The sequence below is a fragment of the Ornithorhynchus anatinus genome, chromosome 7 (genome assembly GCF_004115215.2).
Source record: "Ornithorhynchus anatinus isolate Pmale09 chromosome 7, mOrnAna1.pri.v4, whole genome shotgun sequence".
In the NCBI taxonomy this organism is placed as follows: Eukaryota; Metazoa; Chordata; class Mammalia; order Monotremata; family Ornithorhynchidae; genus Ornithorhynchus; species Ornithorhynchus anatinus.
This window is the reverse complement of record NC_041734.1, coordinates 71,544,616-71,566,046: the sequence shown is the minus strand read 5'-3', so window position 1 is coordinate 71,566,046 and position 21,431 is coordinate 71,544,616. Positions and strand designations below refer to the sequence as shown.

The following is a 21,431-nucleotide window of genomic DNA, read 5'->3' as shown; positions in this document are numbered from 1 at the left end:
CTGATCATTTTTGACCACTGTGCCAGTGTTCCTGCTCTTGAACTTTGTGGTCTGTTTGCAAGTGGCGTCAGCTCCTGTTCCCCATTAGATTGAAAGCTCCTTGAGAGTAGAGAAGGTATTTCTTCACTTACTGGAATGATCCCTAGGGTCTAGTACAGGGCTCTGCACACTTGGAGGCCAGTTCAGCTCTCTGCACATGGTAGGTGCCAAGTTCAGTGCTTTGTATACAGCTGCTCAGTTCAAAACTCAGCCTGCCATCGGTTCTCTGCAACAGTAAGTGCTCTCATTTCAGTCTTCTCCCCACGGTCAGTTTGGTGCTCTGAACGTGATAGGTATGAGAAGCAGCGTGGCTTAGTGGAAAGAGCACGGGCTTGGGAGTCAGAGGTCATGGGTTCTAATCCTGGCTCCGCCGCTTGTCAGCTGAGTGACCTTGGGCAAGTCACTTAACTTCTCTGAGCCTGTTACCTCATCTGTAAAATGGGGATGAAGACTGTGAGCCCTACGTGGGACAACCTGATTACGTTGTAACTACCCCAGTGCTTAGAACAGTGCTTGGCAAATAGTAAGCACTTCACAAATACCAACATTATTATTATTATTATTATTATTACTTAGGTCAGGGCTCTGCAACAGTAGGTCCTCAGCTTAGTTGCTGGCTCAGCAGTAGTTTGTGCTAAGTTGGGTTCTCTGCCCACAGTCTGTGCTCACTGAAGACTAGTGATGATGAAGAGGAGGGGTGGATGGCATTCCAAGTGCTCCCTCCCCACTTCTCCAGACCAGAAGTGTCCTCTACCCTGGAGCTCTCCCCCAGCACCCTTTTTTTATAATAGTATTTGTTAGGCATCTGCTAAGCGCCAGGCACTTTTCTAAGAGCTGGGGTAGATATAAGATAATAGGTTTGGACAGAGTTCCTGTCCCTCATGGGGCTCACAGTCTCAATCCCCACTTTACAGATGAGGTAACTGAGGCACAGAGACATGAAATGACTTGCCCAAGGTCACACAGCAGACAAGTGGCAGAGCCAGGGTAATAACCCAGATCCTTCTGACTCCCAGGTCCGTGTTTTATCCACTAGGCCACACTGTTTCCCAAAAGAAATTACAGGTAGGGGAAGCAATTGAGAGCCAAGATAAGTTCACAGATGCTTTGAGGGATGGAGTGGGGTTAAGTACCTAAGCACTCAGGAGTGAGAGTCTGTTCTTATTGCAGGATGATCACTCCATGGTGGTCCCCCACAGCACCCCTCCTCACCACCCTCCGGGTCTTGTCTCATTGCAGGATTCTCACTCCCTGCCTCAGTCTCACCCTGCCTCACCCTGCCTCACCACCCCCTTGGTCTTTTTTTTTTTAATGGTATTTGTTAAACACTTACCACATGCCAGGCACTATATTAAACTCTGGGGTAGATGCAAGCTAATTAAGTTGGACCCAGTCCATGTCCCACACAGTGTTCACAGTTTTAATCCCCTTTTTATAGGTGAAGAAACTAAGGCATAGAGAAGTTAAGTGACTTGCCCAAGGTCACACAGCAGACAAGTGTCAGACTTGGGATTCACACCCAGGTCCTCTTGACTTCCAGGCCTATGCTCTTTCCACTAGACCATGATCTGTTCTCATTAAAGAATGCTAGCTCCTTAGTGACCCCCGTCAACATGATCCCACCTCACTACCCCGGATCTGTTCTCGTTGCAGGATGCCCGCTCTTTGGCGGCGGCGGCAGCCCCTCTGACCGGCTCCCGGGCCAACACGGTGCTGGAGCGGGTGGAGGGCGCCCAGCAGCGGTGGAAGCAACAGGTGCAGGAGCAGAGGAAAACAGTGTTTGATCGCCACAAGATGCTCAGTTAGACCTGCGGCCATGGCTGCCACGGGGTCAGCTTGGGCCACGGTGATCTCAGGAGTCGCTCCTACTTGCCCCAGTCTTCCCCCTTCCCCTGTTGACCTCTCCCCTTTGCTCTGGGGCCTATGGGGTTTCCTCTCTTCCCCTTTCTCTCCCTTCCTTCCTTTGGTGCACAGTAAGTGGTTTAGGTGAGCCAGAAAGGGGTAATCCCCTCCCTGCTGCATGCCAGGGATGCCTGGTCACCTCTGAGTCCCCAAACTGGAGAGATGCCCCCATGGCCCATGGGGACAGTTCAAGACCTGGGGAGAAGTGGCAGTCTAGAGAACTCTGTCCAGGGCAAAGACAGCAGGGATCATCCTGCCTCTTCCCACAACTCCCTCCCCAGCTTCTACTATGCTCTGAACCCAGGAGAAAGACCCCCTTCCTCCCACAGCCCAGTAGACCACCTCCCCTGCCAGTTGTTCTTCCTTCTTCCTTCCCCCCCCACCTTCTCCCCCTCCCCACAACCAGCACCATCCTCCATGGGACCTTATTTATTCTGCTGCATTTTATTTGAGCATCAGAGACAAGTGGCCCAAGCCTGTCCAGGAGAAGCATCCACCCCCCCCCCCACTGCCCCGGGGCCCCTGCCTTCCAATGAAGAGCAAGTCAGGTGATGGGTGTGGGCCCTGGGGCAGAGCTGGGCCTTACCCTTATCTGGAAGAAACTGCCAAAATGGCTCTCAGTTCCTGCCAGGTCCCCTTAGGCCTTCCTCCACCGACCTCATGTTCATTCCTGCTGGCCTATCTGTAAGTCAAGGTAATGGGGATTAAATGATTCCTCTCACCTAACCACCTGGAGGCTCTCGAAGTTCATTTTCCCATTGGTCAGAACCCAACTTGGAAATGATCTGGTAGGGAGTGAAGTAGGGGGGTGGCAGGGTGGGAGAATGAATCCTAGGAGAGGAGGGTGAGGGAACTGGGATCATGGATCCTGGAGAAGGGAGGCTGAAGGGTTGTGATTGGGTTGGGGTAGGTGAGGAAAGAGACCCTGATAACGGTCATATGACCTATGAGTGGCTCTTCCTCGGGAGCTGGTGAGCAGAGCAGGAGGAGAGGAAATTGGCCGACCCTTCTGTAGAAGGGATTTAGGTTAGACACCAGGGCAGTGTCGTTGTCTGTACCAATACCCTGGAATGGGTTACTGAGGAGGTTTGTGTACTCTGACCTTGGATTTCTTTCAAGAAGGAAGAAATCACCCCTGCCTGGCCGGGGTGGTTCTAAGCAAGTGGGCAGGGGTCTCTGGACAGCACGATTCACCAGAGGTTGCAGGCAAGCCTGGGCCCCTAGGCTTTACCTCTCATTCCTCAACACCCAGAGAAGAAAGGAGGGGATTGGAGTCATGTCCACCCCCTGCCCCGTTGCTGGTAGAAGAAACTGCCCAATCGTGGGGGAAGGGAAATATCAATCAGCAGGGCATAGTTGGGGTGGGTGGGGGGGGAGGAGCCTGGGCCCTAGGCTTTGGGAACCTTCACTCCCTTGCCAGGACTAGGTCTAAGGACCGGATCTGGCCCTGAGGGGTTCCTGGGTTTAGTATGAATTAAGACTTTCTAATCCCTTTCCTTCAAAGAGCTCTACAAACAACAGAATCCTTCCCCAGTGCCAGGTACAGTACTAAGTGCAAGGGTAAATACGAGGCAATCAGATTAGACAGAGCCGCTGTCCCACATGGGGCTCAAGGTCTAAGGGGGAGGGCAAGCAGGTAGTGAATCCCCAATTTACAGATGAGGAAATGGAGACCCAGAAAAGTGAAGTGATTTGCCCAAGGTCGCCCAGCAGGCAAAGGGCAGAAATGTAATTAGAGCCCAGGACTCCTGATGTCCAAGTCCTAGTTCTTTCTACTGGCCACAGGCACTGCCTCTCTCTCTGGGGGCTGCCCAGGCTGGGCCTCGCTGATGGAGGCCTCGGGGCTGCTGTCACAGGTGGCTCCAGAGGGCACGCTCTCTCCACCACTATGGGCAGGATGGGGAGTATCATCTCTATTGCATCCTCTGTCTGGATGAAAGAAGGGAACCCTAGCCTGGAGGGGGAGAGGCTTCATGTCATCTAGTGGACTGAGGAGAAACATGGAATGTCCCCAGTGCAAAGCCAACCTAGAGCCTCTCCCATTCACGGAGCTCTGCAAGTCATCCTCTGTGTCCCTGGTCACCTCTGCAGCCAGCTGTTGCAGCGGGGCAGGTACTCCCTCTCTAATGGTGGGTGCAGGATGAAAGCAGGGATGATCCTCCGGGCTGAGACTTTAGGACAAAAATCCTGTGCAGAGGAATTGATTCTAGTGTTATTGGCTGGCACCGTTCCACTCACCCTCTCTCGTCCCTGCTCATTTTCCCTGCTGGGACACAGAGCACAATTAGCAAGCAGGGGGGCAGGGGCGCGGCATGTTTTGTTACTCACATTAGCCAGCTTCAAGCAGAACTTGGATAAGAACCCAGGTCTCCTGACTCTCTGACCAGAGCTCTTTCCACTGGACCACCAGTGGGGCTGATTGGACCAGCTGAGAGAGTTGTCCCAAGTAGCTTTATGAACCAGGTTTGTAATGTTGTGAAAAAAAGAGTGAATGGGCTGTTCATCCGAAAAACAATCCCACATTCTTACATATATAAGGATTATGTGCCCTGAACCCAATTTGTTGCTCTTTTCTCTGCAGTGCCCTCAGCCCTTGCTGGGCAGGTGGACTGGTCCCACCTGAAAAAGACCAGTGGCTGGGCTCCTTCTGGGAGATCAGACTCCACCGTAGCCCCATTCAGCAGATGGCCAGTGCTGGGCTTGCAACCACAATATGAATGAGACCTAGGTGTTCTCTCTCCCAGCTCTAGCGCCTGGCCTCTGAGCTCAAGAAGCCTCAAGAGCCTTGTTCTCTGCTCTGCCAAAAAAAAAAAATTTAGCTCCCAGAAACAATGCTCTTGATCTCTGTTCCACTGATTTGTTGATCGTTGTTCGGGGGGACCCTGAAGCACTCTGGATAGAAACCAATGTGGGTAGACCCAGCGCTCTTGCTCTGAGCCAGTGCCAGCTTGTCCCAAGAGACGCTGTGTCCTTATTGCCTCTGCTAGGTGCTTTTTTATTATTGTTATTACTGATAAGATGGAGCCCCAGTTAGACTGTAAGCACGTCAAAGTGCAGGGACTGTCTCTATCTGTTACCGATTTGTACATTCCAGGTGCTTAGCATAGTGCTCTGCACATAGTAAGCGCTCAATAAATGCTATTGAATGAATGAATAACAATAATAATTGTGGTATTTGTTCACCGCTTACTATGTGCCAAGGACTGTACTGAGTGCCAGGGCAGACAAAAGATAATCAGATCCTACATTGGGCTCAGGGTCTAAGTAGGAAGGAGAACAGGTATTTAATCACTATTTAGGAGGTGAGGAAACTGAGGCACAGAGAAGTGAGGTGACTTGCCCAAGGTCACAGAGCAGCTACATGATGGTGTCAGGATAATAATAGTAATAATAACAAATGTGGTATTTTTTAAGTGCTTACTATGTACCAAGCACTGTATTAAGCTCTGGGGTGGATACAAGCAAATTGGGGTGGACCCACTCTCCATTCCACGTGGGGATCACAGTCTTAACCCCCATTTTACAGATGAGGTAATTGAGGCCCATAGAAGTTAAATGATTTGCCCATGGTCTCTCAACAGAGAAATTGCAGAGGCAGGATTAGAACCCAGGTCCTTCTCACTCCGGGGCCATGGTCTCTCCACTAGGCCAGCTATGCTGCTTCTTTCCACTAGGCCATACTGGGGTTTTGTTAAGTGTGGAGTGGCTGTTCATGGATTCAAGCCACTGTATCTCTCCCTGCAAGCATCTGTCTCGTAATTCTGAAGTCACTCCATCCTGGAGCCCAACAGGATTTTTTTCTATGTTTACTAATGTCAGAACAGAGAGACACAACTGAAAGCAGGAGAGATTTCAGTTGGAAAACTGGATGAACTTTCTGAGAGTCAGTGGAAGAGAGGCTGTGGAATCCCCTTCCCTGCAGGATCGACCAATCCAGAGAATTTATTGAGCACCGACTGTTTGTGGAGCACTGTACTGAGTGCTTCGTGCAGAATAAGCAGAGATCTCTCCTATCTGCCCAGGGTGATTAAAAGATTGTCCCTCTTGGAGGCAGGAGGATGGATCAGATAATCTCTGGAAGGCTCTTCTAGTGCAGAGGTTCTAGAATTTTATGTGTTAGAATTATTGTGTTTCCCCCATTGGAGTTTCAAGCTACCTGAATAGCGGGACTGGGTCTTCTCCTTTCATTGCTCCCACCTCTCTTTCTCAGCCTCATTCGCAGCATGACTTAGTGGATAGAGCATGGGCCTGGGAGTCAGAAGGACTTGGGTTCTAATCCCACCGCTGCAACTTGTCTGTTGAGAGACCATGGGCAAGTCACTTAACTTCTGTGGGCCTCATTTACCTCATCTCTAAAATGGGGGTTAAGACTGTGAGCCCCATGTGGAATGGAGACTGTGTGCACCCCAATTTGCTTTTATCCACCCCAGCATTTAATGTAGTGCCTGGCATATAGTAAGCGATTTGCAAATGCCTCAATTATTATTAAGTGCTTAGTACAGTGCTCTTCCCCTCAGGATCACACCTGGAGAGTTTCTAGTACTCTATCAGTTTCTGCTACTGGAGGGAGAGTCAAGCAGAAGCAGAAGTGGAAGCAGCGTGGCTCAGTGGAAAGAGCCTGGGCTTCAGAGTCAGAGGTCATGGGTTCGATTCCAAGCTCTGCCACTTGTCAGCTGTGTGACTGTGGGCAAGTCACTTAACTTCTCTGTGCCTCAGTTACCTCATCTGTAAAATGGGGATTAACTGTGAGCCTCACGTGGGACAACCTGATTACCCTTGTATCTACCCCAGCGCTTAGAACAGTGCTCTGCACATAGTAAGCACTTAACAAATACCAAGATTATTATACCCATTCCACTCCTAGTTTGGGCAGTGGCTAGTAAGTGGAAGGCAATCTGCTACAAGTCAAAATTCACTTGTGCTGGGCAGCAGTGGCATGGGAGAGAGTTGAGGGTTTACTGCATGGAAGAAGGCAATGGTAAACCATTTCCTTATTGTTACCAAGAAAACTCTTTGGGTACACTACCAGAATGATTGCAGATGGAGGTGGAACATTGTGGGAGAGATGTGTCCATGGAATCGCTATGGATCGGAAATGACTCAACAGCATAAGACAAGTACCGCGCTCTGCAAACAGTAAGCACTCAAAAAAATAAACTGACTGACACAGGTCTCTGCATATATTAAGCACTCAGTACACTTTGGGATGGATCAAGTGGCAGATGAACAGGTAGGCTGCAGTGAGCAGCATATGTTTTTCATATTTGTTAAGTGCCAGGCACTGTAGTAAGTGCTAGGGTAGACTCAAGATAATCATGTTGGACACAGTCCCTGTCTCACAAAAGACTTATAGTCTTAATCCCCATTTTACAGATGAGGTAAATGAGACACAAAGAAGTGCTTTCCCAAGGTTATACAGTAGGCAAGTGGTGGAGCTGGGAAGCTGGGATTAGAACCCAGGCTCTCTGACTCCCAGGCCTGTGCTCTATCCATTAGGTCATGCTGCTTCTCATCTCTAACACGTGGGGAGTAATCCCTGCTGATCCATGCTTCCAAAGCCCAAAGGATGTTGGGTTGAGAAGGAGATAAATCACAGGATCCTGGTGGGGAAATTTGGGACCAGCTTCTCTGACTACAGTAGAGCAATCACCAATGTCTAAAACTGAAACTCAGCCCTGGATAATAGAACAACTACATCTTTGGCTTTTGGGACAGGGCTGGTTTCTGTTGTAGGGTTCCAGATTTCAGGGTCCAGTCCTGCCATGTTGAAAAGCAACCAGGGTCTCAAGACAGCGTCAAGATCCCCTTCCAGCCTGGTGGATGTAACAGTGGGTCGTAAGCAGAGGAGCTGAGAAAAGGTGACAGGTTTCCCAAGCCAGAGGACCTGGGTTCAAATCCCAGCTCCACCACTTGCCTGCTAGGTGACCTTGAGCAAGTCATTTCACTTCTCGGTGCCTCAATCTCCTCATAATAATTAATAATAATTATTATGGTACTTGTTAAGGGCTTGCTATGGGCCAAGCAATGTTCTAAGTGCTGGGGTACATATAAATTAATCATGTTGAACACAGTCCCTGTTCTACTTGGGATTCATACTCTTAATTAGAGAAGCAGCGTGGCTTAGTGGATAGAGCACAGGCTTGGAAGTCAGAGGAAGTGGGTTCTAGTCCCGGCTCCACCACTTGTCTGCCGTTACCTTGGATAAACCACTTAACTTTTCCGTGCCTCAGTTACCTCATCCGTAAAATGGGGATTAAGACTATGAGCCCCACGTGGGACAACCTGATTACCTTGTATCTACTCCCGGGCTTAGAACAGTGCTTGGTACATAGTAAATGTTTAACAAATACTATAATAATAATTATTAATCCCCATTTTACAGAAGAGGTAACTGAGGCCCAGAGAAGTTAAGTGATTTGCCCAAGGTCCCACAGCAGACATGTGGCAGAGCAGGGATTAGCACCCAGGTCCCCAGGCCCGTGTTCTATCCACTAAGTCATGCTGCTTCTCTAGAATGGGGTTTTTATCTGTAAAATGGGGGTTAATGCCTGTTTCCCTCCAACCTTGATTATCTTCTTTCTTCCTCAGCCCTAAGTACAGTGCTCAGCGCACAGTAAATACTTAACAAATGCCACAGCTATTATCATTATTCCCCCTCCCCCTCTGTAGTTCCCACCATTGACCCCCACAGCTGTTCTGGTCACTTACCAGTGGCCAGAGCCATGACTGGAAAGTTTGAACCTTGATGGAAGGCCCTGGCTCAATCTTCTTTCTCCCCCCTCCCTTCTCAACTGCTCCCCCTGCGCCTCCCAACCCCTGCTCCAGCCCCAGTTCTAGCAGTTCTGGTGGCCCCAGAGGCGGCGGCAGCAGAAATAGCTCTGGGCAGCCAGGAGAAAGAGAGAAAGGGAAAGATGGAGATTATTTGCCTTTTCTGCTCGCTTCCCCACTCCATCCCAGTGCATGTTCTTTGTTCCTTCCAAGTAAATCCATCTGCCACCCTTGCCTCTTTTCCACATGGCCAAAATGTTCCCCTCTCCCTCCATTCTATCTCCCTACTTAGAAGCTTCCCCAAGCATGCCCCCTCTTCAGAGCTCTTCCCCAAAGCCACCTGATTAATCCCCCCCTCCTTCCTAACAAACCTAGCTAACCTAGTTCACCCTTTCCACCACATCCTCTGACAACCCAGACCAGTTAATGCATGAGACTGAAAGGAAAAACAAAAGACATCTGAAGGAAGATTCTTCCTAAATCTCACTTAAGTCCCTCCCGCTGTAAAGAGTTTTACCTCACCTATTTCTACTTTGACCAGATTACTGCAAGCCCGATTCCTTCTCAGACAAAACCCCAGCCGGAGCTCTGCCTGGATGAAGGCTATGAATTTAGGCCCTGGCTCTTGTCTGAGTTGCTGCTCCTCACTGGCCTTGTCAGGTGCCTGGCAACCAATCACAGGGAGCCAGGAGTCCTCTTCGGGTTCCCAGATAGCAGAAGCCCCTCCACCCGCAGCCTGCAACCCTCCCCATGGGGGTGTGGTGCTGTTTGAAGTTAATCAGGTAAAGCTTAACTGTCTCCCACTCACGAGGCAGTGGGAGCAGTGGGCAGGATGTAGGCAGATATGCACCCAGAGCCGACCTAATGCCAGGTGCAAATTAGGCCACGTCCTCCCCCAAGGGGAGTGTCTCCAGGATCCCAAGAGGAGCATTTCAGGGATCTCAAGGGGGTGGGTTGCTTCTAGGATCCTGAGGAGTGTGTCTTCAGGATTGTGAGAAGAGTACTCCCAGGATCCCAGGGGTGAACGTCTCCAGGATCCTGAGGAGAGTGTCTCCAGGATCCCCAAGAGAGCGTCTCCAGGATCTCGAAGAGAGCGTCTCCAGGATCCTGAAGAGAGTGTCTCCAAGATCTGGAGGGGAGAGTCTCCAGGATCCCAAAGAAACATCTCCAGGATCCCAAGAGGAGCGTCTCCAGGATCCAGAGGAAAGCATCTCCAGGATCTCAAAGAGAGCATATCCAGGATCCCGAGGGAAGTGTCTCCAGGATCCGGAGGGGAGAGTCTCAAGGATCGGATCCCAAGGAAAATGTCTCCAGGTTCCCAAGGGGGGCATCTCCAGGATCTCGAGGGCCCACTGTGCTCACATTCCCGAATGTGGGTCACACTGTGATGGACCAAGAGAGAGGTACCGGGGATGCAGGGACCAATGGGAGACATTAGGCCAGGATGCCCAGGGGCCTGGATAATCCCCACAGGGAAAGCCCTGGCAACCATGCCATTTACTCAGGGTTTAGTCACCCATCCAAAAGCACTTTACCCAAAGCAGAAAATAAAGCAAAGAAGGTGTCAGTGGGGGTTTCAGGTGAGGTGGAGTGGCTGGAAGGGTGGCTGAGCCAGGTAGACAAGTGTCCCATCCTCCTCCTCTCCCCGCTTGCTCCAGGCCTGTCTCTCCTGGTGCGGATGCTGCCCTTAGAGTTAGCAGAGAAAATCTTGTCAGGTGAATGTTGGATTTGCTGTTTTTGTAGGATTTGTTATGACCCAGCAGAAGAGAGGTCCTGTGGGGGAGGTCTCTTGAAACTGCCCTCAGTTTCATTCTTAGGGAAAAGCTGCATTTATCACTCAATCAATGGTATTTATTCAACACTGTATGTAGAACATTGAATTAAGCACTTGGGAAACTATGATGTAATAGAGAAGTGTTTTGGGTTTTTAAATCCTGCCTCTGTGGAGAGCAGTCTGGAGCAGGCAGCAGGAATGCCATGGCCTAGGGGAAAGAGCCCAAGACTGAGTCAGAAGACTTGGATTCTAGTTCTACTTCATCCACTAGCCTGCTGTGTGACCTTAGGCAAGTTGATTAACTTCTCTGGCCCACAACTACAGATTAATTACAATTAATCAATTACAGATGAAGATCTGTAAACTGGGTTTTAAATACCTGTTCTCTTTTTTAGACTATGAGCCTCATGTGGAATAGGGACTGTTTGATTAGATTTTCTGATATCTACCCCAGCTCTTATCACAGTGCTTGTCACATAGTAAGAATTTAATAAATGCCATCATTATTAAGAACATCTATTCAGAAGCAGCAAGTTCACCACCCCCCTTGGCACCCAGTGTTTAACTATCCTCAAGTTCCTTCGCCTGTCTAATCTAGATCCCTCATGCCGCAACTTCTGTTTCAATGGAGCAGAGGAAATGGACCCTAGTCAATCACCATCCTTTCTCTAAACACTCTTTACAGATGTCAGGGGAGGCGACCAGTCGGTTAGAGAATCCATCAATAGCATTTACTGTGTGCCTTAGCACTGTGCTAAGCCTCAGGGAGGTGGCAAGTTCTGGTGGGGACCAAGACCCACTGGTGTCTGGGAGAGAGGTGGGAAGGACTGGGGGGAAGGGCAAGAGCTATTGTGATCCCAGCAGGTTTCATTCAAGGAAAAAGACCATATTTTCCCACAGAAATGTCTTGGGGTTTTGGATGGCACCACATACAGCAGTCTGAGGTACAGCGGTATGGATAAAGACTCAGAGAAGCGGGTGGTGCGGGTAAATATGGATAAAGATGTGGACCTGCTGGAATAATAATAATAATGTTGGTATTTGTTAAGTGTTTACTATGTGCAGAGCACTGTTCTAAGCACTGGGGTAGGTACAGGGTAATCAGATTATCCCATGTGAGACTCACAGTCTTCATCCCCATTTTACAGATGAGGTAACTGAGGCACAGAGAAGTGAAGTGACTTGCCCATAGTCACACAGCTGACAAGTGACAGAGCCTGGATTTGAACCCATGACCTCTGACTCCCAAGCCCGTGCTCTTTCCACTGAGCCACGGAGTATTGTAGTCAGTCCCAGAATCATGATCACTTTGGAGGCTCCTGGGTCGGGGTCACGGCAACTGTCTGGTGGGCCACTGGGTAGCCCTAGCCATACAGCCCCAGCTGGAAGGTGGCAAGTTCTGCTGAATTAGGCTCACTGTGGTGGGAAGACCCAGGGGTGGCTGTGACCGGGAGCCCAGGTGCTGCCAGTAGGCAGCCGTTACCTGTTTCCTTTAATTCCCCCTTTGTCTTTTGTCGGGTGGTTTAGGAATCTGCTGCAATCTGCCGCTGTGAACAGGACAGACAGCAGCCTCTGGCTAAATCCAGGGCTTTCTGGGTTCCAGGGGAATCCACTGAAGGGGGAGAAAAAAGGCCTGCAATCCCATGTTTTCCCTAGGACAGTTTGAGGAAATGAATCTCAGAACATTGCCCTCCCCTCCCCACCCCACTCCCTGCCCAACTACACCAGAAAATGAACCACAGGGAAACAGGTTCCAGTTTGTGGCTGTTGACATTTTCAATCAATCATATTTATTGAGTACTTCCTGTGGGCAGAGGACTATACTAAGCTCTTTTTGAGCATCTTAGGCTTTGGGCTGGGACCCAGGCCAGGTGTCAGACTAAGTGAAGGGTTTCATTTTTTCTGGGTTTTTTTGTTGTTGTTGAATTAAGGATACTGTGGCTCAGTGGGAAAACCGTGGAACTGGAGGCCTGGAGGATGCATCATCCATGGTATTTAATGAGTGCTTACTGGGTGCAGAGCACTGCACTAAGCACTTGGGAGCCTACAATTAGAGAAGCAGCATGGCTTAGTGGAAAGAGCATGGGCTTGGAAGTCAGAGGTCATAGGTTCTAATATCGGCTCTGCCACGTGTCTGCTGCGACCTTGGGCAAGTCGCTTCACTTCTCTGGGCCTCAGTTACCTCATCTGTAAAATGGGGATTAAAAGTGTGAGCCCCACGTGGGACAGCCTGATTACCTGGTAACTATCCCTGTGCTTAGAACAGTGCTTGGCACATAGTAAGCGCTAAACAAATACCATCATTATTATTATTATTATTACAACACAACCGAGTTGGTAGACACTCGAGTTGGTAGACACCCGAGTTTCCTGCGCACAACGGAGTTTACAGTCTAGAGGGGTTCAATACTTGTTCTCCCTCCTACTTGGACTTCTAACTCTATGTGGGACAGGGACTGTGTCCAACCTGATTAACTTGTATCTATCCCAGCGCTTAAACCAGTGCTTGACACATAGTAAGCTCTTAACAAGTACCATAAAAAAGTAAAATCGTCGGTGGGGTCCTGTGAGAATTGGACAGCAGGGGGCGCCAGAGAACCACACAAATGAACAAAGACAGCCCCCGCCCCCCCCCCCCCCCCCCCCCCCCATCCCCCGGCCCACCCCTCCAGACAGTCAGGAGGGTCTTTCATTGCCATGGTAGCCACAAACTGCAAACCAGGCAGCCTCAGCTTTGACCTGTAGGTTCAGACAGTCTCTGACTGCATCCATTTCTCCCGAGCTTGTAGGGTAAAAACTGATGGTTACTGGTCTTTGCCCCCAGAAAGGGTGGGCCTGAGAGGCATCGAGACCCAGGCTTTGGTGTCTGTTCTTGGGTCTCTGATGGGCAGCTGGTTAGGGCGGCCACCAGGCTTGCTTCCAGGCTTGGCCAGGGCTTGGGACTTGTCCCCGATTCACAACGCCCCAGGATTGGCCTTCAGAGCGATGGGGACAATGACACTGATCCAAAATGTGATGTTTTTCTGGTTAGGAATGACCTCTCCACTGACCACATTGTCTTTGCAGGCCCAGACCCCCAGGACCAGTAGAACATCTCTCGTTTGTCTGAGCAGAGGCCACGGAGTGGCACCGGGAATCCCCCCACACGCAGCGGGGGCCATCTCCACTCATCTGCCGTGCTCCCAGCAGCAGGGATCCTGGGCCCTCTCCTCCCTATCTGGGGGTTCACCAGCTGTGAGCCCCCAAGGCTGGACCCTAGCTGGTTCCCCCAGGCCACAGGAGGAGGAGGAGGAGGAGTGCAAGGCACCAAGTCAGTTGGACTGGATGTAGTTCCCCGGGTGGAAACGGTGGTCTTCCCACGGAGCCGCCTCAGCAGTGAGAGAGGCCCAGAAGGCTTCAAGCAGCCCATCACCATGGCTGATGATCGGTCCGGGAAGCCGGTGAGGGTTCTGGAGATGAGCCAGGAGGGGCTGTGACTCCTGAGGGCAGATCTGGGCTGCCCCTGACAGTCCCCTGCACTAAGTGTGGTCCATCAAACCTTGGGGGCTGGAGAGAGGACTACTGGTGGAACAGACCCAACCCGGGTGGTCTGCCATAGCCTGAGGGCTGGAGGGAGGGAGGGCCAGCCATACCAGGCCCACTTGGTTGACCATGAACAACAACTTGTGCCGGGCCCTGGTGGAGAGGCGATCTGTGGCCACGTCGAGCTGTATGCAGCTGGGGCTAGCCCCACCTCCCAGTCTCCCCCACCTCCCACCAGCAGAAGCTTTGACCAATGTCCCTTTCCTGCTCTACCCTGCCAATGTGGAGCACACCTACTACGATGCCTATGGGAACGGGTTTCCCTACGTCCCTTTCCATGGCCCCTTTGGGATCTATGACTACCCCTTCGAGCCAGCCTTCATCCAGAAGAGGAACGAGAGGGAAAGGCAGAGGGTGAAATGCGTTAACGAGGGCTATGCCCGCCTCCGGGGCCACCTGCCCGGCACGGTGTCCGAGAAGCGACTCAGCAAGGTGGAAACGTTGCGGGCCGCGGTCAGATACATCAAGTATCTGCAGGACCTGCTGAACAGAGCCTCTGAAGGGCCGGTGGCCGACACCACGGATGGCAGCACCCCCCGCAGCCCCACTCTACGGCCTCCTCCAGCCCCTACCTCAGACTGCCCCAGCGATGATGGGGAAGCCAAAGTGTCTTCCTCTTCAGCCCCGGAGTCTTCTTCACCTTCCCGCTTTTCCTCTTCCCCCTTCTGTGAATCGGAGGAGCCCAGTCGCTGATCCTGGTCTTTCTGGCCCCTGGGCCTGGGGGTGTCTGATGGGGAGATGGAGGAGGATCTGGAAGTCAGACTGAATCAAGGCCCTTCCTTTGTGGTGATGGGTTTGCACTATGGAGGTAAATCAAATAAATGCATGTCCCTAAGCTCCAGTTGCCTCTCTGGCCATTACCTCCACTGCCCGCTCCCCCGCTTGTCTGCTGTGTGCCCCTGGGCAAGTCACTTGACTTCTCTGTGCCTCACTTTCCTCATCTGTAAAATTGAGATTAAGACTGTGAGCCCCATTGGGAAGCAGCGGGGCTTAATGGATGGGTCTGGGAGTCAGAAGTACCTGGGTTGTAATCTCGGCTCTGCCCCGTGGCTCTGACACTTGTCTGCTGTGTGACCTTGAACAAGTCAATTCACTTCTCTGTGCCTCATTTTCCTTATCTGTAAAATGGGGATTTAGACTGTGAGCCCTGTGCGGGACAGGGACTGTCCAACCCAATTATCTTGTATCTACTCCAGTGCTTAGAACAGTGCCTGGAACATAGTAGGCACTTAACAAATACCATAATTATGATAATGAAAATGTAATGGTATATTATATTGATGGTATGGTATAAATACCATAATAATAATAATAACCAGGAACCCAGAGGTCCGAGGGGCTGGCCCCCACTTTTCCAGAAGGGCTTGTACTCTGGAGTTGGGGAAGGGCTCTTGGTGGGGGAGGGCTGGGAGTGGGACTTTTTACTCAGATTGGGGGGGGTAGGACAGTCCCATGAGGTCCTCTTCTCAGATGCTCTCCCTCGTCTACTACCCAACGCCTAGCTGTGGGTGTCCCTCAAGCTCTGTTTTGGGTGTTCTCAATTTTTACTTACTCCCTTGGAAAACTCATCAATCTCATCACCCCCATTACTTTAATTACCACCTGTATGCAAATGACTCCCAAATCTACCTTGCTCATCTTGCCCTCTCCCTACAATCTGAATTTCTCCCTAACTCCAGGACATCTCTCTATGGATATCCTGTTAGTACTTCAAATTTCATTTTGGCCCAAACTGAACTCGAGCACTTAGTACAGTGCTCTGCACACAGTAAGTGCTCAATAAATACAAATGATTGACTGAAGTCCTCATCCTCCTCAAATGCTCCCCTCCTTCTCACTTTCCCATCAGAGTTGTCCACATCACTCTTCTTCCCACTTCTGAAGCCCACAAACTTGACATTATCTTGCTCCCCATCTTTCTTTCCTCCCCCGTTTTCAACCTGACACCAAATCCTTGTGGTCTGGCCTCCTCCCCATGGCCAGGATTCACCCCTTTCTCTTACTCCAAACAGCCACGACCTGGGTCCAGCTTGGCTATTACACCTACCTCCTCACTGGTCTCAGTCTCCAGCCTCTCCCCTCGCCGGTTCATATTTCACTCTGCTGCCTGGGTCATTTTTCTGAAACATCATTCAGCACACATCTCCCCACTCCTCAGAAACCTCCAGGGGCTGCCCCTTCCTCTCCACATCAAGCAGAAATTCCTGGCCACTGGCTTTAAGGCACTGTCAGCTCTCTCCCTCCTACATAACCTCTCTCTTCTGATCCACCCCAGCTCTCATTTTTTCATTCCGCTGAATCTCAAGTGCTCACTGTGCCTCATTCTCTTTTCTCCCACTGCCAAAGTCTTCCTGGTCCCACCCTCCCCACACCTGGCACTCCTTTCACCTGCTAATCTGCCAGATTACAGCTCCGCATCTTCAAAGCCCTTCTGAAATCATATTTCCTCCAGGAGACTTTCCCTGATCAATTTGTAATTCTTCCCTGCTTATATCCTCCCTACTCCTACTTGAGCACTTCCTTGCCACCTCAACACTTAAGTATGCAGCCCTCCCCTCCTCCTAACAATCAGTCAATGGTATTTATTGAACATTTATAATTTACTATGTGAAGAACACTGTAACAAACACTTGGGAGAGTACAGTACAATAGAGTTGGTAGATACCATTCCTGCCTGCAGTCTAGAGGGTGAGAAAGACATTAAAATAAATTACAGACAGGAGAAATGGCAGCATTTAAAGGGTAGATACATAAGTGGAAAGTAATATGACCTAGTGTCCTTACCCTTAGTGGGAGTCAGAGGAGCTAGGATTCAATCTCAGCTCTGCCATTTGTCTGCTCTGTGACCTTGAGCAAATCACTTTACTTCTCTGTGCTTCAGTTTCCGCATCTATCAGGTGGAGATTTAATGTCTGTTGTTTCTCTTATTTCGAATAAGTCCTATGTGGGTCAGGGACTGTATCTGACATGATTAACTTCTCTCTACCCCAGGGTTTAGAATAGTGTTTGATACATAGTAAGGACATAACAAATACCCTAATCATAATTTCCTCTTGTTCCTCTGCATATATTTGTGATGTTTGTCACATTTGTTAAGCTATATGTGCCAGACACTATACTAAGCACTGGGGTGAATACAAGCAAATCGGGTTGGACAGAGTCTCTGTCCCACATGGGGCTCACTGTCTTATTCCCCATTTTACAGATGAGGTAACTGAGGCACATAGAAGTTAAGTGACTTGCCCAAGATCACACAGCAGACAAATGGCAGAGCCAGGATTAGAACTCAAGATTTTCTGCCTCCAAGGCCCATGTTCAATCCACTAAGCCATGCTCTTTCTCTAGATGATACAGAAGGGAGGGTGACTATAATAATAATAATAATGATGGTATTTGTTAAGCACTTACCATGTGCTGAGCACTATTCTAAGCACTGGTGGAGGGATATAAGGTGATCAGTTTGTCCCACGTGGGGCTCACAGTCTTAATCTCCAGTTTACAGATAAGGTAACTGAGTCACAGAGAAGGTAAGTGAGTTGCTCAAAGTCACACAGCTGACAAGCAGCGGAGCCGGGATTAGAACCCATGACCTCTGACTCTCAAGTCCATGTTGTTTCCACTGAGCCACGCTACTTCTCTAGGATGGGGAAGTTAGGTGTTAGGGAAGGCATCTTGGAGGAGAAATGATTTTAGAAGAGACTTGAAGATTCTTTAAAGCAATCAGTTAATCATATTTAATAATAATAATAATAATGTTGGTATTTGTTAAGCGCTTACTATGTGCCGAGCACTGTTCTAAGCGCTGGGGTAGACACAGGGGAATCAGGTTGCCCCACGTGGGGCTCACAGTCTTAATCCTCATTTTACAGATGAGGTAACTGAGGCACCGAGAAGCTAAGTGACTTGCCCAAAGTCACACAGCTGACAAGTGGCCGAGCCGGGGTTCGAACCCATGACCTCTGACTCCAAAGCCCGTGCTCTTTCCACTGAGCCACGACCCGGTTCCCGAGCCGCATTTAATGAGTGCTTACTATGTACAGAGTACTGTACTAGACACTTGGGGGAGTACAATATAATAGAGTTGATAGACGTGTTCCCTGCCCAAAGCAGATGTTTGGGAGTTTTTATTTGATGGGGCAGTGGTTCATTCATTCAATCAATGGTATTGACTGGGCACTTACTGTGTATAGAGCACTTACTAATCACTTGGGAGAGTACCACCCAACAGAGTTGGTAGACATAGTCTCTGCCCATAAAGAGCTTATAGTCTCGAAGATGGCCAATCACTGAAAGTTTTTGAGCAGTGAGGAGCTGTGGACTGAATGGCGTTTTTTTGTTTTTGTTTTTTGAAAAATGATCCGGGCAGCAGATCTGGGTTGAGGCCACAAGTAAGCTCACTGTGGACAGGGAACGTATTTACCATGTCTGCTGGATTATCCGCTCCCAAATGCTTAGTACAGTGCATTCAGTCAGTCAGCCGATCCTATGAGTTCGAATCCCAGATCTGCCACTAGTCAGCTGTGTGACTGTGGGCAAGTCACTTCACTTCTCGGTGCCTCAGTTACCTCATCTGTGAAATGGGGATGAAGACTGTGAGCCCCACGTGGGACAACCTGATTCCCCTATGTCTACCCCAGCGCTTAGAACAGTGCTCGGCACATAGTAAGCGCTTAACAAATACCAACATTATTATTATGCTCCAGGGTAGATTTCTAAACTCTTCCCCACTTTCTGCCTTTCTACATTTCCTCCATATGCCTTCCTCCCTGCAACTCCTCAGTCTTCTAGCATTGGCTCTCTGTATCCACTGACCCAGGATTCCTGTTCCAGACCAACCACTAAAGTTGTCAAGCACTTAGTGCAGCATATTGTGAGAAGCAGCATGACCTAGTGGATAGAGAACAGGCCTGGGAGTCAGAAGGACCTGGTTTCTAGTCCTGGCTCCACCGCTTGTCCTCTGTGTGAATTTAGATGAGCCGTTCAACTTCACCGTGCCTCAGTTACCTCATCTGTAAGATGAGGATGAAGACTGAGAGCCCCATGTGGAACATGGACTGTATCCAACCTGATTGACTAGATTGATTACCTTGTATCTACCTAGTGCTTAGAACGGTACCTGGCACATAGTAAGTGCTTAACAAATACCATTAGAAAAAATTGCATCCAGTGGGCACTCAATTAGTAATTAAATCAGTCAATCAATGGTATTTAATAATAGTAATAGTTGATAATTGTGTTACTTGTTAAGCACTTACTATGTGTCAGGTACCATTCTAAGTGCTGGGGTGGATACCAGCAAATCAGTTTGGACACAGTCCAGTGGGTCGCACAGTCTCAATACCCATTTTACGGGTGAGGTAACTGAGGACCAGAGAAGTCAAGTGACTTGCCCAAGGTCACACAGCGGACAAGTGGCAGAGTTGGGATTAGAACCCGTGACCTCCTGACTCCCAGGCTCAGCTTCTAACCACTACGCCCTGCTGCTTCAGGTGAAGAAACCTCCCAGATACTTAGGTGGGGAATCACTCTCCTGGAACCATCAGGCCGAGGGGCGTCCCTCCTCACAGTTTGAATAGGCCAGGTCCAAGGACGCTGCCCGGGATGGTTGTCCCACAACAACAGCGAGTGGGACCTGGGACCGGCTGCATCTGGATGGCAGCGCTACTTAGTGGAAAGAACACTGTCCTGGGAGTCACATGGCCACCATTCTAACCCGGCTCTGCCTCCTGCCGGACTGGTGACCCTGGGCAAGTCATTTCACTTCTTCTGTTTCCTCACCTTTAAATGGGGATTAAATACCTATTCTCCCAACGCTGTCGTAGTGTACTAACCCAAGTGTTCACAGAGTAAGTGCTCAATAAGTAACACTGATGGATTGCTTGATCGATTGAGAAGTTTGGCCTAGTGGATAGAGCACGGGCCTGGTAGTCAGAAGGACCTGGCTTCCAATTCTGACTCTGCCACATGTCTGTTGTGTGACTTTGGACAAGCCACAGCATTTCTCTCTGCTTCAGTTACCTCATCTGTATAAAGAGGACTGAGACAGTGAGCCCTATGTGGGACAGGGACCGTGTCCAACCCGATTTGCCCGTATTCACCCCAGCACTTAGTACAGTGCCTGGAACAAAGTAAGCGCTTAAGTACTACAGTTATTATTATCATGATTATTTACTTTTCTCCCTTCCCCTTAGACTGTGAGCCTTTGGTGGGGAAGGGGGTTGTGTCTGACCTGATGATCTTCTATTTACTCCAGCGCTTAGTACAGTGCTTGGCACAGAGTAAGTGCTTAACAAATACTCCAGCTATTATTATGGCCCCCTCTCTCCAGTGAGATCTGGTGAGTTCTTGACTGAACAAGCATTCCATAAACTCCATCGTCCACCAGATGTCCCTCAGTCCCCCCATTTGGCTAGCGCTGGCCAGCTGGAAGCACACTGCTGACCGGTCAATAACCACAGTCTCCAGATTCTGTTAGAAGCAGGGCTGCGGAGGTAGGCAGAGCCACTGACCTGGACTGACCTGGGAAATTACTTTCACATCTGCTCAGAGATATGTGACATAAACATAAAATAGGAACCCCAAGCTAACTGAATTCCCTTATTCATTCAATATATTTATTGAACGCTTACTATGTGCAGAGCACTGTACTAAGCGCTTGGAATGTACAAATCAGTAACAGATAGAGACGGTCCCTGCCCTTTGACGGGCTTACAGTCTAATCGGGGGAGACGGACAGACAAAAACAATAGCAATAAGTAGAATCAAGGGGATGAACATCTCATTAAAACAATAGCAAATAAATAGAATCAAGATGATGTACATCTCATTAACAAAATAAATAGGGTAATGAAAATATATACAGTTGAGCAGACCTTTACACACCTTGATCACTTATGAGCACCTATGAGCAGATCTTATGTACGTATTCCTTAGAGGAAGGAATGGAGTAATGGGTTAAATCACTTTTTTCACTGTCTGGGTCCCCCACTAGATTGTAAATTCCTTGACAGCAGGGATCAAGGCTACTAACTCTATTGTTCTTTCTCAAGGGCTTAACACAGAGCTGGTGCTCAATAAATACTATTAATTGATTACAAAAAAAGTGCTAGAGGCAGTTAAATGATACTTCAAAATTGCGGCAATAATTAAAATTAACTCCCTCGTGCATCTACTAACACATTTTTGTGAGCCAGTCTGGAACTTGATATGCTATGTCTTTTTTTATGGTATTTGTTAAGCATTTACCATGTACCGGGCACTGTACTAAGTGCTGGGGTAGATACAAGCTAATCAAGTTGGACACCATCCATGTCTCACATGGGACTCATAGTTTTAATCTGCACTTGGCAGATGAGATAACTGAGGC

At 49.3% G+C, this 21,431-nt stretch overlaps 2 protein-coding genes across 6 annotated transcripts in view; both read left to right on the top strand.

Annotated features, from left to right (window-relative positions):
* Positions 1–2,667, top strand: part of TMEM9 (transmembrane protein 9) — a 28,377-nt gene extending 25,710 nt beyond the window's left edge. For all 5 annotated transcript variants that reach the window (XM_029068485.2, XM_029068484.2, XM_029068481.2 and 2 more), the window contains one exon: positions 1,693–2,667. In XM_029068485.2, coding sequence (XP_028924318.1) covers positions 1,693–1,845 — 153 coding nt within the window. In that variant the 3' untranslated portion in view covers positions 1,846–2,667. The remainder of the gene's footprint in view (positions 1–1,692) is intronic.
* Positions 2,668–9,395: 6,728 nt separating this feature from the next.
* On the top strand, positions 9,396–14,900 carry ASCL5 (achaete-scute family bHLH transcription factor 5). The gene is made up of 2 exons (XM_029069698.2): positions 9,396–10,112; positions 13,550–14,900. Exon 2 carries the CDS (start codon positions 14,135–14,137, stop codon positions 14,756–14,758), a length of 624 nt encoding a protein of 207 aa, XP_028925531.1. The 5' UTR covers positions 9,396–10,112; positions 13,550–14,134; the 3' UTR covers positions 14,759–14,900.
* Positions 14,901–21,431: the final 6,531 nt, after the last annotated feature.

Excerpts from the sequence above, each read along its gene's own strand:
- ASCL5 (XM_029069698.2), top strand. The coding sequence starts at position 14,135 with ATGAACAACAACTTGTGCCGGGCCCTGGTGGAGAGGCGATCTGTGGCC.